Raw genomic sequence first — 16,646 nt, forward strand, 5'->3', positions numbered from 1 at the left:
TATGTAAGATGATCCTTTTACTTTGGCTCAAAAGAGCACACAAAAAGACAAATTTCTCTGATAAAGGGCTTTGTTAATTAGAATTCCGAATAATTTATATTTTGTTAGCTTCCTCTGAGATCTCCAACAAGTGTCAGATGGCGTCAAAAAAAACAACTTATATGAAGCTTTTTGGCGTCCGCTAAGTAAATGTTGAGGATCTTTACAGGTTATGGCTGAGATTTGACTTCGTCGGGGGAGAATTTCAAAAGCGACCACATCCTTCACAGTTGTAGTCGCAGGTGTAACAGCTCTTTGCAAAAGGTGCGCAGCTGCAGGGATTATAGCACGGGTTGCAAAATGGACTGCGTCCATAGTCAAGACATCTTGGCTTAGGATTTAGGACAAACGGAGGACCGGCAAACCGGTCGTAGTAGACTTTGGGTGCCCACTTCTTTCGCTTCCTGCGACGCTTCTTCTTCTTCAAGTAGCATATGCACTCGGCGTTGGGTATAAGCTCGCGAAGAGTTTGCTCCAAGTTGGTGAGATCGCACTCGCAGCCAAACTCCGTGGGAAACTCATTCCCGGCCACACAGGTGCATTTGCCCTCATGATTGCAGATGCATTCCGCGTCCTCGTCGAAAGATTCATCGTTTTCCGCATCGGGAGATGGAGCACATTTGCAACAGCGACAGGTATTCGCCTTTCCAGTTGAGATACAAATTGGCACCTGTTACGGATATTTGGATGTTTATAGTGCCGTTCTACCGCGAATGCTATCACTTGACATACCTGTATGCACTTGTACGTCTTGTTTTTGGCATCGGTCACAGTTACTTCCCGAATTTCCGGCGGGCTTCCTCTTTCCGATAAATATTCCATTGTGTTGGGTGGTGTTCCCATATTTCCACTTCTTCCCACTTCTTGATTGTCCATTTCGTTTCCGAGAGATCTCAGATTACTACCCATCAGGCTTGGACCTTGACAACTACAAGTATTTCCGACTCCCATCCCAACCAGGCGCTTAAAACTCTTTCTTTTCGTGGTTTGCTGGTCATCATTTTCTTGGGCATTTTGTGTTTCCTCCGGAGGAGGAGTCTGTTGTTTTTCAGGGCACTGGCAATTTCGTCGGGTTTCGGGTTGGCGATTTAAATTGTGTTCCTCGGCATAGGCACCATCGTAGTATCTAAAATATGAATGAAGATTAAAGGTCAAATTGAAATAGTAAACATAGTAATGGTATCATTTTACCCTCTTGGCTGCCCCCTCCAGTCATTTCGATTGTTTTGATACGCTTCGCTGTGAATAACAAAAAATAACTTCAATAAAATATAAACCCTAAGCAGAAATTTAATGTTTATAAATACCTATATCGGCGCCTGTCACTGTGGGAAAAGAAAGGTTAGGCGTTACTTTTGCTTTATAACACCATAATGACTCACTAGTAAGCATATTCATTCTCATTCTGGGGTCTTGGTCTTCCACTGGGTCCTGTTCCATTTCCAGGACCGGACGGTGGGTAATAATAGCTAAATAAACAAAACATAATTAATATTTAACATAATTTTGTGAAAATGTAGCTTTTAGAGAAATTATTTAAATTCTATTGTAAGTTCTTTAGTTCTATATGCCCAAATGGTTTCGAAACATACCCTTGTAGTCCACCGCCCGGATCTGGCCGACCACTAGATCCCGGACCGGGATATCCTCTGGGTCCCGGACAAGAATATCTTCTGGGTCCCTGACCAGGATATCCTCTGGGTCCCGGACCGGGATATCCCCTGGGTCCACGACCTGGATATCCTCTGGGTCCGGGTCCTGGATATCCTCTGGGTCCGGGACCTGGATATCCTCTGGGTCCAGGAACTGAATATTGTTGGCCTGGATATTCCCAACTTTGTCCTTGGCCATACGGTGGTGGATCGTTCTTGCTAAAAAAAAAAGTTATTTACGTATGGCTTTCAAAGTGCTCGCTCCTATGACTCACTTGACTACGATCAGCAGGATGGTGGGTTGAGCTTGAGGCTGTGCTGTAACCCGCGATGGTGAATTCCCTCCCTTGCCCCCCTGGGGAGCTGGAGTAGTGCCACCGCGCTGAGTGGGAGAAGAAGCCCCATCGTTAACTGGACTGCTGACCCCACTTCGGTTTGGGGTATAAGCTATTTCATCTGGATTACTTTGGTGATTTTTGTAATGATTGGTGGTATGCCTTTCATTCACATCGGAAATGGTAACCACACTTTCGACTGATTGAAGTGTGGAAATGTGATTGTTGTTGTCCTTATCAGTTTTGCGATCAGACGTGAATCCAATGGGCTCCGGCCAGGGAAGGAAATCGGAGTGCCTCAGTACACAGTTCTTGCAGCGACAGGGGCTCTTCTCCCGCTTCTCAGTCGGTTTCTCACAGAACATAATGGCATCTGGTTGTCATCACCACCAACATCCTAACCCAAGCCCCTTTAATGATCTGTTTGTATACAAAATTTCAAATCGTTTAAATTTGATGGGACTGTAAAAGATTGCTTTAAGATCATTTTGCTCCAACATTATTGATTCCTTTAGGTGGCGCCTTTTAAAGTTTATATACTGGACTATTGGAGCGTTTTTGATTGACCCTGTCTTTGGACCTTATTAAATGCTTAGAATTCCTTTTGACCTTAGATATTGTGGAAATAGATACTTTCCTAATTGGATCCGTTCCCGCCGATGTTATGTTTGGTTGGACCTGCACTCCCTTGTTGCATTGGACATTTTCAAACATGACTTTATGGGTTCCTGGCGAATTTTCCATTTGGTTTTCACTTTTAGCATTATTTCGCTTTTTTAAGGAGGACGTTTTGCAAATCCTTACAATATTTATTGGATTCCGATGAGTTTCACCATTGAGCTCTGTAGTGCTGACCGCCATATCGCTGGTGGCTATGATATTTACAAAACTATTTTCACTGTTGGGTTCAGGGTCACATCGATGGGTTTGATCTTCCGATGTCGTTAGCATAGCCTTCTCCAATTCCTTAAAGTAGTCCTGCTCCACTTCCAGCTCAGCTAGTTTATTGCTCGCACTTCGATACCAATCATCATCGTCCACCTGCTCCTCTTCCTCCATGTAGGAATAGGTGAGGTTTCCCGCTTCTTGACGATAATCGCAACTAGATCTATAACTTGATGTTAGAGGGGAATCCAGCAAGTACATGGATTCACCAGTAGGATGGTAATACTCCCCGAGATCGTCCCCTTCTTCGTCTGATTTAATACTTGGTGGTGGGGCCTTGAGACATGGAGGAGGATATCCAGTTGATGTCAGGGAAGATACCGCTGTTTCTTCGTTTTCTTGCCCTAAGGAATAGACTTCCTGGCTTCTAAGTGCGCCGCAATGATCTCTACAGCATTCCCTTGGACACCACATGGTTGTGCCAGCATCCTTTTTGGATGTTTGCTGGATTTCTGAGAGCTTGTTTCTTTTTAACGGCGAATTTGATGCTTCCAAGATCTTTGGCAGATCCTCGGTACTACTTCCTTGATTCTGCATATGCACGTAGGTAGTGGACTTTGACAGCCGTTTTCGTTTTCGCTCCTTTAACCAAGGCAAACGTTCGAGATGGGATTTCTTTTGAATATAATTTTCTGGAAGGGGATAGTTATCGAAGGATGAAAACGGTGGAACAGATTGAACAATCAGCGGTTGCACAGGCAGCTGCAACACCTGAATCGCTGGTAGTTTTCCTCGCAACTGGTTTATTTGATTAAGGCTAGCCTGCATCTCCATTTGCTTGAAATAATTGCCTATATAGTTGTTTATACGGTCAATTGCTTCACACATAACATCGGTTAGAACTGAATGGTGATGGCTTGCTTCAGAGCTAGAGGTTTGATCTTCATTATTATCGCTGGTATTCGATTTTTCATGACGTTCTTCTAGTATTTCGACCTTTTTGTCTTGCAATAATCTATCTAATCCCAGTAAAATATCCCCGAGCTCATGACCGACATGCGGTTTAGTTGTATCGCACGTTTCTTCCGGTGGAAATGAGCTTACATTATCATATTCATACCTTTCTCCAGCATCTAAGCGGTTAAAAGGCGGAAATATATTTCCATAAACATTAGGCATTGCGTTGGTGCTAAAATCGAATCCCCATTGGTTTCCCATCTGCATAGGGTCATACATTGGAGGATATGCTATAAAGAAGGGATCCCTTCTTCGTCTTCTTCGAGACCTTGGCGCCACAAAGCCATTAGCTTCGATATTAAAGCTCAATCGACGGGTTCTTCGCATAGTGGTGGTTCGGTTTACAATAGGTGCAGCGGTATCCAGTCTCATCTGGGATCTTCGTTGCCTCTCCAACATTTCAAAAAACCCTCTTATCAACAATAAAGTGCTCACTTGCCAATAGCAGGTGGAGAACTAATATTTTAAATGAAAATTTTGACAGCTTGTCTAAAAAAGTGAATACACTTCACATAGAGCTAAAAATATACTATTGATTACAAAGGAAGGTTCACTAATTACAGCAGCAAATTAGAATCTTTAGTTAAGCGCAAAGAATTTTTTTATTCGTCTTTGAAAGTTTGTTTTTTGTTTAAGAAGTGCTTAGAATGATGAGTTAAGAATGGATACAAGTATAAATAAGTGTGAGTAATCACTGCAGTTCAGCGGAATCGAATGAAGTATGGAATTTTAATATTTATAGTTGAATCGGAAATCGATCTTCACTTTTTCAGGCCCATTGGCTTGCTGCGTACTCCGATGCGGGTATTCTCGCCGGGGATCTGGCTGCGAAAATGAGCCCACTCCTTCTGATAGTACTGAAATAATGCCACCGGATCGCAGTGCATGGATTTTCGACGTTGGTGAACTAAATGGGGAAAGATGGGAATGACTATTAAGTTATTTTAAAAAATATCAATGTGTTAAAAATTACTTACCCGAACCAGATCTCCGATTGGAGGCGCTACGCGGATGCGACTTGCTCCGGCGGCGGCGTTGCATCCTGAGGCGGTCTTCATTAGCCTCCGATTCGCTGCTAGAAATAGATGGTGCCTTTTCCCGGCGGGTCTTGCTGCGGCTGCGACGCCTTCCGTTCACCTGAGATTTTTGGGGAACTGCATTGTTAGCCGACATTGGAGGCACAGAAGCATCCATCAAGAGTTGTTCCTTAAAAAGGCGAGCTAAGTCAGCAAAACTGGCCCCACCATCGGAGCGCTCCTTAAGATCGTCATCCTTGTCAGTCTTGCACTCCTTCTCCTTGGCAGATGGACACGGACATGATGGAGCCGCATTCTCCTTATCCTTATCCAAACTTAGTTTGGCACGCGAGCTGACGGTGCCGCGCTTATGCAGGCCGCTGAAATCGCTCTCCTTTGCGTTCTCCGCCAGGCGTTCCTCATGCTTGATGAGCTTGCGCAAGTCTATATTGGGATGGGATCGGATCAGAGAAGTAGCCATTAGCAGGGAAATGAGGATAGCGGATAGTGGATATGAGATAGGTGCGGTTAATCAGGATGGCAAGATGTAACTAGAAAATGACGTGCATATAACTAACCGAATCTGTATGGTTAAAAAAACTGGACATCGACTATTCCAACCTAAGAACATGAAGCTTTGACCCAGATCAGAAGAGAGAAATTACACAAATGTTTTTTTACTTGACATTACTACTATCAGCCCATGCGATGTGCATTCAATAAATTAAAACTTTCCTTTGTATGTTTAATTGAATATTTAATTTAATTTACTCTTTGTTTTAATATTTTTACAATTGCTTTTGGTTTTTTGTTTAAAGTTAATTGTTTTTCTGTTACATAGTTTACGTTTTTCTCCTTTTTTATTTTGCTTGAGCGTTGACTTTGATAATAGTACATAGCTAAGAAAATGATTTCCACAATTAAAAACAAAAACGATTAATGGAATCTTTACTACTTAAAAACTAGGTTGAAAATGAGCGATTTTGGAATAGTCCGAATTGGTTGATGAGAATTCTTTTGGGGGGCAGGGAATTTGAGCTAAACTAAGATTAAACTAAGGCTTATGTACGTATTTTCGTGTGTGATTGTTTGTGGGTTTTTATTATGCTACACTTAGCTGATAAATGGGATGAACTCTTCTAACGATCTAACTCGATTAAATTTGACGGACTTCATTTGACAGTTAGAGTTTTCAGAAAACATTAATGATATTCGCTTTTACACAATTTTGGCAGTGGTTCTTTGTCTCAAACGAGTATATTAAATGGGTACATTAGACCGTTTATCATTTAATTTCCACTTTGCCAAATCAGAAAAATTAAAACTGGAAAATTGACTGAATTGAAATCGCTGTGACTTTGTGGTTTTGGAGGGATTTGTGGCCTAAAAATACCTAAAAACTGAAACTTATTACTCATCGTGGCTGTACACACTAAAAGCTATACGTGATTGGTGCTGAATGATGCGTTTCTTGATCTGGATGATGATTAGATGACACAGGGTGCTCAGCGACGGTATCGAAAGCGTCGGAATGGCGCCCTTAGTCGCCTGCAGGTGACACGCACCTCCTTCTTCAGGAACTGCGAGATGGCCAATGACTTCACGGCAGCCGTCGCCGCTTCGGCGGCACAACTGCTCGCCGCCTTTCCACTATTCGGTGGCGCATACTTGGAGATGTCAAACTTCCGCTTCGGCGTCGTCTGGTGTGGGCAATGCTCATGCGAATCGCCTGCCTGGGTGTTGCTTAAATCCAAATCGGTATCCAAGCCGTCAGATGATACCGTGAATATGTCGGAATTGTCACCCAGTTTCTCACTTGGCGAAATACAGCTGCCTAGACTTCCGTTCAGCTGGGGAGTTCTTCTCTGATGCTGTTGAACTTGCCCGGTACTTGGTGTGGAGGTGGCCTGTAGTCGCTGGCCATTATGCAGAGTAAGCAAGAGTTTTTTGCCCTGTGAAGAGTCTTCAGGCGGCGTGGTTACCGATATGGAAGGTATTCGAGCTCTTTTTTCATGAGGCTCAGTTTTCTGAATGCCCATGTCCTGCTCTTCGTAGGCATCTTCAAAAACATCTTCGTCCTCGTCCTCCTCCTCTTCTTCTTCCTCGACATCCGCATCAGTTGCTTCGATTTCCGCCTCAACATCCTGCTGCTGATCCACAGAATCCGCCATTGTTTCATCTTCGTCGGGCAGACTTTCCATTTCATCCGCCTGCGGTTCAGCCTGCTCGTCAACATCGGTCGCTGGCGGAGTCATCACGGCATCTTCGCGGGAATTCTGTTTATCATCAGCAGGTGATCCACCAGAGGGCGAGTTTCCGCCTCCTTCATCATCTTCATCGTCTTTGCTCAGGAGATTTCCTCTCGTCGCAGAAGTCGTAGTAGTTGTGGTAGTGGTTGTGGTCTGTTCCTCTTCCGTTTCCATTGGCTCCTGCTTTATAGGGTGTAGCTCAGCAAGACCCATTTTCTGGAAATTAATTCGCTCATCTGGCAAAGCTCGACTGCCACCTAATCCGCCTGCGTTCCGTCTTCTCTGAGCTTTAGGCCAACCCGTGCGATTGGACTTCAGGCTCTTCCTTTTCCTATAATAGCTGGCGTATAGATTGAGATTACTCATTCGTCGACCGGAACCAGGTGGGTTTCCTCTGGATACATCTTCATCATCATCTCCACTCCCTGCACTACCCATAATTAGATCGCACAAGTCAAACTCGCTTGTAAAGCAATCAGTAGGTGGTGGAGTTTGTGGTGTGTTAACAAGTCTTTCTTCTCGTCCTTCAGACTCCACCTCCGGTGATATCTGGTCAAATTCTATATCGTACTCCTTGCCAGCTAGCTCCAGATATTTATCTAACTGCCAGGCAACGAAGCCAGGATTGCAATACTGACGGGCTTGATCCAAAGCTTTAAGGGCACACGTTTCCATTTCGTATTCGAGCAATCCCTTCTTGCTGGGCAATTTGCGGACTCCACGATACGCACCCGTTCCGGGAAGATTTTGGGTAGTCGGTCGCACTGTGCCTGCAACGGAAGGATTAACTCTTCTTTTACGCTTACCCAGAAGCGCACTTGCTGAGGATTCCCTTTGACTGGTTGCGAATTCCAATCGGCGCGAATAAATCTGACTCTGATTACGAGCCGCTGGTGTCAGGCGGCGACTTCTAACGGGTGAAGAAGTTGCGGGGGTAGGAACTGGCGCTGGCGGGGAATGATCATATTTGTTTTGCCCCCGCCTCATTCTCTTTACTGTCTCGCTAATCTCGGTGGCAAATCGTAGTTCCTCAACAGGAGTCGCAGCTTGAGAACGAGTCGTTCGGGGCGATGAAGGTGCTACTGGTTCCTGTTTTATCGGAGTTTTAAGCTTTGGTGCGGCTACAGGAGGAGGTGGCTCTTCTGCTTCTGAGTTCGTTTTACTTTGTGAGTCCTGACGCTGCCGTATAATGCAACTGACCAAAGCCAGAGTAGAAGCATGTTCTCTAGGGGATTTTCTTGGTGGTAATTCGGCAATCCGGGCCAGCTGCTTATTCCTGCAGGTTATGCCGCTCCGTTGACTGTTACTGCAGCTTGAACTGGATGTGCTCCTCACTCTCTCTATCAGCTGCACTCTATCCCCCATAGAACCCGAGGCAAACTCCCTTTCCAGTAATTCTGGTGTGCTCGCCTTGCTATCACATTTGGCTCCGGCAGTGGCCAAGGAATTTCCCTCCAACTGCTGCAGTTGCTCCTGTTCCTGCTGATAACGTTGGAGCAGATGGAGCTTTTTGTTCTTGTAGGTCGCGGATGAGGAAGAGGACTGGACTTCCTCCTCCTTCTTAACTTCTTTCTTGGGCGCGGGCTTCTGATCTTCCAGCTTGATCTGCTCTCCCTTATCCTGCTTTACTTCGCTTGCCTCGCGGCATAATGCACAACTGTGTGCTGGCAATGTTTTGGCCATGGGTATGGGACCCATTTCATAGGGCAGTTTCCTATAATTAGTGCTACCATAATACGTGTAATAGTTCTCTTCACCCGCATCCTGTCGCAGAAAAACTCTATTCCAAAGCTCCCCACTTGGCAACGATTCGAAGGTATACTGCATTTCCCGAAGTCTTTCGCTTTTACTGCAATCAAAGAATAAATCTATCGCTGGTGGCACTGCCTTCGTTTGTTTAACTTTATTTTTCGTGGGACTTGACGGTTTCTGGATCTTAGTGCGGCTTTTCGAAGGAGACGTTTTGACCTCCGTTAACTCCAGCTCTCCGGCACTACGATTTATGGTTAATCTGGAAAGCCGCCTAGCTGCTCTTTGTTCACGAGTATCTGTTGATTTACGAGGAGCTGCCGTGATTCTTCGTTGGCTACCAGCAATGTAGTCTTCATCGCTACCACTACTGCAACTACTGTCCACCTCCTCATCTAATTCTTTATCTAATATCTCTTCCAGATCTTCCAACTCCTTCACTTTCTGCTCTTCGATCACTTCCTTCTTTATTTTTATTTTGGGCTTTACTAATTCCCCCATCCTATCCTCCAGTTTATTGGCCATTTTCCGGCAAGTTGTCTGCCTTAGCTGCTGCTGCTGATGACTGCTGGCGGTGGCTGCTGTCACAATAGCCGTAGCTGTGCGACTGCTTTTCCTGGTGGCCACCAATTGCTCCTGCTTTATCTTGATCTTTAGCTGCGGTTTTGGCTGCGGTTGAGGCCCTTCTTCTGGCTGGATGGGGGCGCTTGGAAAGCGCTGCTGGTTACTATTGCTGCTACTACTCCCCGTTGATAATTGGCGTTGGAAAACATCCTGCGCCGCTGCTCCTCCTACTTTTCTTCGCCTTCCCACTGCTTGAGCTCGCTTGCGTATGCTAGTAGGTAATCCTGAAGATTCCTTAGTTTCTGCTTCGCTGGTGCTAGTGTCTAGGCTGGCGGAGGAGATACTGTATCTGCCTCTTACATCCGAGGTGGTTTGTCGATCGACATCCGTGGGCAGCTCACTGCTGCTCCTTGTAGTTGGCACCGCTGTTCTGGGAAACATAAAGTTCTCTGCCTCTCCATTGAGTCGTTGTAACTCTGTTTGTCGGATCTTTTGGAACTTTACAATCAGCGAGGGCGAATCCACTTGGTTGGGAGGTCTTCCTCGCCCTCTGGGAGGCGTAGCACATTCCTCCCTAGTTTCTACTACTTTATAAATAGAAGAAGGCGGCAACATGGCTCTCTTAGGGGGTGACAGACCGGAGTTCTGTGTTTTCCTTCGTCCTGAATTCGTTGTTGGCGTTGCTGCGGCTGTTGTTGGATGTTCCTGACGCTGAAGTTCAGAAAGACTACCAGGTGAATTTCCTTGAACCTTCTTGGCACCAGGGAATGGCGTTTGAGGTGATGCCACTGCAACTCCTTGAAACTTTTCTGACGAATGCTTTCCCTTGGTTATCCTTTTGGACTTCTCCCGCAACGCTGGCGATGGCCTCTGACGGGGACTCTGCAACTCCTCATTACTCAACGATTCATCGACATCCATGTCAAGTTCACTCTCTACGGGCTCCTCCTCCAGGAACCTATTCACATCCGCCGAACTTTGAATTAGAGTGTCTAGAGCCAGAAAATTATCCGAATTCTTTGCAAACAGCTCGTGATCTTTGCTCTGCAAATGGATATTCAGGATATCGTATTCCAATTTACAGATCTCACACACTCCACCTTGTTTTTCACTCGAATCTATTGGTTCGCGACAATTGGAACGCGGACTATTCGGAATCGCAGACTGTTTTTTAAGTTCCTGCAGAGAAGGATGCTGGAGTGGCTTTGCTTCCCCAGCAGCTTGTTTGTCTTTCTGTGATGTGCGTGAACCCAAAGGCTTGCGGGTCATGCTATGCTCCTTATCCTTGGTCTTCGACTTTGTTAGTAGTCGAAAGGCGCCGTCTTCGCTGCTTAAATCTATCTTTGGCCAGTCGTCTGGCTGTTTGATAAGATGGTAGTAAGGTCTATAATTACGCTTGACGGATTCGATCTTCACATACTGCTTTTTTAGCTGTATATGATGGGGGCTAGCTGATGTTGATCCTCCTCCACCTTCCTTCTTACCCTCAAGGTATTGCTTAAGCTCGGTCTGAATGCGCTTTATAAAGCGTTGGGCATAATCCGTCTGCCAGATGGTATAGCTCCGTTTTAGGGATGTCGTGGGTGTGCTATTGCCACTGTTTACGACTCCAACCGTGCTCCGCCGCACGCGACTCAGTATTGCATCCGCTCTTGATTGCCTCTGATTCGGTTTTCTTGCCGAACCATCATTTTGCTGGTAGTGACTCGTGGGGGTGCCGGGTGTGCTAGGTGTACCTGGTGTTCCGGAGGTTCCGCCTATGACCTCTGGCTTATCAGTGACAAAATGTGTTATATCGTCACTGAGAAAGAACTCGAGATGTCCACCCAATGCTTTGATGTCGGACTCAATGCGCTTTGCTAACTGATGATCGCAAATGTCCAGGTAGAACTTAAAGTGGCACAGGGGGCGTTTGCTCTTTATGACCTTTACTTTAGGAGGAGTTGCTGCTGTTGCGGAAGCTGCTGCTGTTGAGTGGCTAGTTGTTGTTGCGAGTCTGCTGGCGCTTTGTTTGTCCGACTGCGGTTGCATACCTTCTGGCGCAAATTAGCTGCAGCCAACGGACCCAGAATTAAAGAGAAAAGAAATTGCAGAAAACGCCATTAATTAAAATTTATTTTGAAGAGCTGAGCTACAGTCGAATTTTAACAAATTAAAGCTTTGGCAATATTCTACCAAATTCACAAAGTACAAAATAACTGTATGCTTTATGTAGAGTTAAATTTAATGAAACTTAAGATTTTACCATTGCACTCAAAAATAAATTTAAAAATCAGACCATAAAAATGATTATTTACAAAAAAAAAAAAATTGAACTTAAGTAATATTAATTTCCAACTTATTACATCCAAATACGTTGTACATGTTCTTATAAAATGTTTCAGTAACACAAATATTTAAAAACATTTTATTAAAAACAAGAACCACTCCTATAAAGTTTCCCTCCAATTTTAGTTGGAACAAAGTTATACCAGTCTAAAGCTGTAGTTATAACCATTGATATAATTGGTTTAGTTTTTAATTTTTATTCAAAATTCGACCGTAGCTGGAAATCCAACACCAACCGCGTTTTAAACTTGTTTGCCACGAAAAATGATATAAAAACAAATAAATCACTGTGGGGGAAATCCTACTCCCGGTGGTTCTTCTTCCTCTTGTTCCTTGTACGTTTCCCGATGTGTGTTATGCAATGTTGCATTCGGATACACACAAATCAAATCAATAACTGCACTTGGATGCATTTCGGTATGTATTGCCTAAAAGGCCATCGAGTGTTAAGTGTGAGTTAATTTATTTTAATTCCAAACTAAATGGAACACAGAAACACGACCCAAGCGGGTGGAAGAAGAAGAAGCAGCAGCTGTGCTGCAGCATAGCGCTGCCAGGTCGGGGGGCTACGCTTAGCGAGGCGTTGCCAGCACGCGAAAAAATTAGGGGTGACACAGCTGCAACATAATTGTACTGTATTGTTGCATTTGATTAAAAACCAGTTATATTTACAAAACAGGCACGAAAAAACAAATGTGGAAGAATAGCGATTCAAGAAAAAAAACAGTTGGTGATGACACTTATTCTTAATCACTCATACTAACCTCGGCTTGTATATAAGCTCTATTTAATAAATTGTACTTTCTTTATTTATACTATTATTATTTAATTTTATAAAGTCAACCCTAACAAATATAATTATGCATCTTATCGTTGTATTTCTTGCTAATTTGCGCAATATGGCTTATCACATTCCATTCATATTTGTTGTTTTGGTTTTTTACGTCTCCCAAAAAAACAATGCGAATGAGCTGACAAAGCCATAATGGCCGATGACCGATATTAAACTCATAATGACAATTAGTCCGGCAACCCTGCCGTTCACAGTACTAACACATTCGTAAATACTTGCAAATAAATTGTATGCCTAGCCAATATGCACTGACGCGCGTCAATATATATATAACCTGAAAAACGAGCACATCAGCGCTGCGCTGGCACTTTTTCTGCCCTCGCTTTATATTTGCCATTACAAAACGAAACGTTGGCGCAAAGAGAAACGAAAGAAACCCTAGTGGCAACCCTCAAGCGGTAGCAGTAGCAACAACAACTAAGGAAAAATAAGAAAAAGAGTAGGAGCACACAAGGAGTAAAGCGAAAAATAACACGAAAAACGCACAAAACACAAAAAGAGAGTGGAGGGAAAAAAACAACACACACACACAATTCATACAGTTGCGGTGGAAATTATAGCACTTTCAATTTAAAATAACCGAAATAGACATTTTAATGAGTGTAATGAGTTTTGTGCATTAGGTAAATAAAATATATTCCGTAAGACAATTTTTCTATTAATATTACAAATTCAAATTGCACATCGACATTTCCCTAACGCTTTACCCGCTGCTGTATGCGTACATATGTATGTTTGTGGATAAAATTCATGTGAAGTTGCGGATGAAGCTTACAATGTGGTGGAGGCCGAAACACACGAGCAAACGCAGAAAAGCAGGCCCAGGGCAGCAGCAACAACAACTATGACTAGCAAGCCAAGTACAAAAAACACACAGAACAGTGGGGTCACAAGAGCCGTGTGTTTAGGATTTCCACTGAAATGTATTTATGCCACAGTACGTGAACCTTGCCAAAGCAGTTTTCCTTCGATGTCGGGCCGGCCTTTATTCGATTATTCCTAAATTTTTGGTCCGAATGAATTTTGTTGCTGCAAACCACTGTGCCATGGGTATGTATAGTGTGTTATTCACAATTTCCAAGTAATACTCGTTTTTATATTTTCTTTTTTCCATTGCTCCGTATTTCTGCCTGTGCCGCTGCTCTTTTTCTTGTCTGTGCTTTGTACGCACGTTCGTTTTGGAAATAAAAACAAATTGAAATGGTGACGAATCGTTTGAAATTCAGTTTGAAAAGCCGCAACCAAAAAAAATTGTGCATACAAAATAACAAACCAAAAACAATCCCACACACACACGCACGCACACTTGTACGGATTGCTTACCTTTTAGAAATTCACGGAGTTGCTCGGCTGATATGTTCCTATAGCCCAAATCATTTAGATACTGGAGAATGGCCCGTGCATCTAGTGGCAAATGTGACATTTTACTTTTCGCCAAGTAGAGCAATCGTTCTTGATATTCGTATTGTTAATTATTTTTTGTTTATATTCCACCCTCACACATACACACGCGCGCGCACTCGAGCACATACAAACACACACACGAATGCAAAATCGCCGTTCGTTTGGTTTCTCTTTCTCGTTTGTTTCGTTCGCTTCTTCTTCCTTTTGTTCGTATTCGTCTTCGTGCGCCGACAATCGACCAATTTTCACTGTACTTTTGCTCTGCGTTGGCCGTTTTTGAGTTTATACTTGCATTTACTTGCGTCAAGTTAATCAGTTGCAATGACTAAATATACACAACTGTATGGGAACGATCGGTATAAGCGTCTATATGCCTTCGTTCGCCCGTCGTTCGTTTGCTAACGCCTTTGTTATTTTTATGCCTTTTATCAGGTTTTCGCGGTCGGATGGTCGCCAATTCGATTGTGCACGCACAGTTCGAGTGTCGAAATTGGGCCTTTTCTTATTTTCACATATTTCCTCGCTAGTTTTATAACAATTTTCACCAATTGAAAATAAAGTGTACACGGACAGGGCAGCGCACACACGCTCGGCAACCAAATTTTCGTCGTGTTATCGATAACTATGTTGGCTGGCGATGGTCGATGGTTGCTAAGCGGCGTGACTGAGTCGCGGTCACATATCGTTTTAAGGGAAAAAGTCACGGATTAGCAGTTTTAAAAAAGGTCTAGTTTAATATTGATTCGTTTTTCGTGACGAGAGACATTAATTATTCATTGAATTTATTTATTTCATTTAAAAATATACACTAACGTACTTACAATTTTGTTAACATGAATCTATGATATATACCATAAATTTAAAATTTGTAATTGCGATTTGAAACATCGACAGCGATGGCTATCTTCATGTATCGATAGGCAACGACAGTCCGTCCCTACCAGCAACGCGAAAGGTTTTTGTCTTGCTTTCTTGTTGCTTTGTGTGATTCTCGAGTCTCTGTTCTGCGTCTGCGTCCCGTTCTCGTGCCAACGAACTGATTTCGCCCCGCGTTCGTGCTCAATCGTAAATTCGAAATAAATTAAAAATGTCTCGCAGTTCGTACCTGTTGTGTGTGCTGTTTTTAGGTGAGCGAAAGAGAGGGAGAAGAAATGAAGAAATCGCCTCGCGATCAGATTTTACGGATACGCATCTCGTTATTGCAGGCGCCAGCTGCTTGGTTTTCAGTGCGAGTGCAGCGCGGAACAATCGAAGGGGTTACAAGGCCACGGAACCGCCCACCACCACCCAGCCCCCGCAGACGGCCAAGGAGTATCTGGATAGTCGACCCGGAATCTCCACATTCGGCATCATCGCCATCATCTTCACCGTAATCGTTCTCTGCCTCGTCTTCTACTACGGCATCATTTGCTACCCCTTACTCTGTCGCGATGACAAGAAATATCGGTTTATGGACGTATCTTCAACCATTACTGCCGCCACATCGCGCTCCATTCAATCCATAGAGAACTATCCCGACCAGAAACACCATCATACGTTGGCCTGATTCGGGGTGTGGACACCTGGAGGATAGTGGTTTAGTAGTACTTCAATTTAGTAACGCGAAAAAGACTTAAATGCCAGCCAGAAACGAAAACCCATTAGTATGACTACAGATTTAGGTCCTAAGTTTTAAAAAGAAATATCTCGAATTTTATCTCTATATACCCTTCGCATTACTGGAAAGTAATTACTTTTTTAACATATTCGAAGTTCCGAAATGCTCTGAAAGAATTTTCCCATATTTTGACCGAATTTCGTAACAAAGCAGTACTACACATAGCAATAACCAGTTGAGGAGTTCGCTGGAAAGGGAATTAATCATTCATAATTGTAAATTGGGTTTCCTACGCATCCCCGACTGTTTCTTTATCTGTTGTTTCTCTTAATCCCGGGCTCAACAAGTTTGGCCTGTCCTCTGGCCCTTTTTCCTTGTCCCTCCTGCATCTTTGGCCTTTTTTTATTTCTTTTAATGCAGGTAGTTTTAGCCGTTTACTCACCGCTTTGTTCTCTGTTCATTTTTTTTGTGGGACAGAGCCAAATTGTGGCAATTGAGTCACGTTGCCTGGTTGTTTCTTTCGAAATCCAAGGGAATTTAGCGATCTTTTTTATACCGTCTTCACGCAACCCAATTTGCATTAAGAATCCGAATCGTACTAACAGACGAACTCTTCGTGATGCCTCGAATTTTGCACTACATTTTAAAACGCCGATTCCCGTCCCTTTATATACACAGGTTGTACTTAAATCGAAACCAAGTACTTAATAATTGTACCATGCCAATCATAGTTTAAGCGCCAATCTGCCGCCACGAATACATTTAAGAAATCTTCAGTTTGTGCATTTAGACCAGCATGAGTATCCTTCTATATATTGTGTCAAAAAAAACGTTTTTAGACGTTATATAGCATTAAGTCTATCAAAGTTTATATACAAATCTTTTTGGACATTTTTATGTGAGTTTTACATAAAATAAATGGTTTTACCTCACCCAACGGTAAAATTCTCACACATTT

The 16,646-nt window shown here is 43.5% G+C and overlaps 5 protein-coding genes across 8 annotated transcripts; 1 reads left to right on the top strand and 4 right to left on the bottom strand.

Annotated features, from left to right (window-relative positions):
* Positions 1-72: 72 nt before the first annotated feature.
* Positions 73-2,452, bottom strand: CG42266 (uncharacterized protein). The gene is made up of 7 exons (NM_001144355.2): positions 1,967-2,452; positions 1,632-1,910; positions 1,422-1,508; positions 1,347-1,364; positions 1,231-1,278; positions 772-1,165; positions 73-709 (listed from the first exon to the last, which is right to left on the bottom strand). The coding sequence occupies exons 1-7, from the start codon at positions 2,389-2,391 to the stop codon at positions 245-247; spliced, it is 1,716 nt and encodes a 571-aa protein (NP_001137827.1). The 5' UTR covers positions 2,392-2,452; the 3' UTR covers positions 73-244.
* A 23-nt stretch (positions 2,453-2,475) lies between these two features.
* CG44405 (uncharacterized protein) lies at positions 2,476-4,408 on the bottom strand. The gene has a single exon (NM_001299049.1). It carries the CDS (start codon positions 4,325-4,327, stop codon positions 2,552-2,554), a length of 1,776 nt encoding a protein of 591 aa, NP_001285978.1. The 5' UTR covers positions 4,328-4,408; the 3' UTR covers positions 2,476-2,551.
* Positions 4,409-4,513: 105 nt separating this feature from the next.
* On the bottom strand, positions 4,514-14,712 carry chif (chiffon). Of its 4 annotated transcripts, NM_078859.4 has the most exons (3): positions 14,011-14,712; positions 6,510-11,556; positions 4,514-5,388 (listed from the first exon to the last, which is right to left on the bottom strand). In NM_078859.4, exons 2-3 carry the CDS (start codon positions 11,535-11,537, stop codon positions 5,281-5,283), a joined length of 5,136 nt encoding a protein of 1,711 aa, NP_523583.2. In that variant the 5' UTR covers positions 11,538-11,556; positions 14,011-14,712; the 3' UTR covers positions 4,514-5,280. The 4 variants fall into 3 exon arrangements, with proteins under 4 accessions (NP_523583.2, NP_001369130.1, NP_723965.1 ...); NM_001382183.1 differs by lacking the exon at positions 4,514-5,388 and having other exon boundaries at positions 5,684-11,556; NM_001273570.2 differs by lacking the exons at positions 4,514-5,388; positions 14,011-14,712 and adding an exon at positions 12,071-12,367 and having other exon boundaries at positions 5,684-11,556.
* On the bottom strand, positions 4,514-14,712 carry Hyls1 (Hyls1 centriolar and ciliogenesis associated). The gene is made up of 3 exons (NM_001144356.3): positions 14,011-14,712; positions 4,906-5,388; positions 4,514-4,835 (listed from the first exon to the last, which is right to left on the bottom strand). The coding sequence occupies exons 1-3, from the start codon at positions 14,108-14,110 to the stop codon at positions 4,690-4,692; spliced, it is 729 nt and encodes a 242-aa protein (NP_001137828.1). The 5' UTR covers positions 14,111-14,712; the 3' UTR covers positions 4,514-4,689.
* Positions 14,713-15,017: 305 nt separating this feature from the next.
* On the top strand, positions 15,018-16,623 carry CG4455 (uncharacterized protein). The gene is made up of 2 exons (NM_135947.4): positions 15,018-15,218; positions 15,297-16,623. The coding sequence occupies exons 1-2, from the start codon at positions 15,179-15,181 to the stop codon at positions 15,635-15,637; spliced, it is 381 nt and encodes a 126-aa protein (NP_609791.1). The 5' UTR covers positions 15,018-15,178; the 3' UTR covers positions 15,638-16,623.
* The last annotated feature ends 23 nt before the right edge of the window (positions 16,624-16,646 follow it).

The sequence above is a fragment of the Drosophila melanogaster genome, chromosome 2L, assembly GCF_000001215.4.
Source record: "Drosophila melanogaster chromosome 2L".
Lineage (NCBI taxonomy): Eukaryota > Metazoa > Arthropoda > Insecta > Diptera > Drosophilidae > Drosophila > Drosophila melanogaster.

Excerpts from the sequence above, each read along its gene's own strand:
- CG4455 (NM_135947.4), top strand. The coding sequence starts at position 15,179 with ATGTCTCGCAGTTCGTACCTGTTGTGTGTGCTGTTTTTAG. Across the intron at positions 15,219-15,296 it reads GTTGTGTGTGCTGTTTTTAG|GCGCCAGCTGCTTGGTTTTC; the intron begins GTGAGCGAAAGA and ends TCGTTATTGCAG.
- CG44405 (NM_001299049.1), bottom strand. The coding sequence starts at position 4,327 with ATGTTGGAGAGGCAACGAAGATCCCAGATGAGACTGGATACCGCTGCA.
- CG42266 (NM_001144355.2), bottom strand. The coding sequence starts at position 2,391 with ATGTTCTGTGAGAAACCGACTGAGAAGCGGGAGAAGAGCCCCTGTCGC. Across the intron at positions 1,509-1,631 it reads CCGGGCGGTGGACTACAAGG|CTATTATTACCCACCGTCCG; the intron begins GTATGTTTCGAA and ends TTGTTTATTTAG. Across the intron at positions 1,166-1,230 it reads TGGAGGGGGCAGCCAAGAGG|ATACTACGATGGTGCCTATG; the intron begins GTAAAATGATAC and ends TTCATATTTTAG.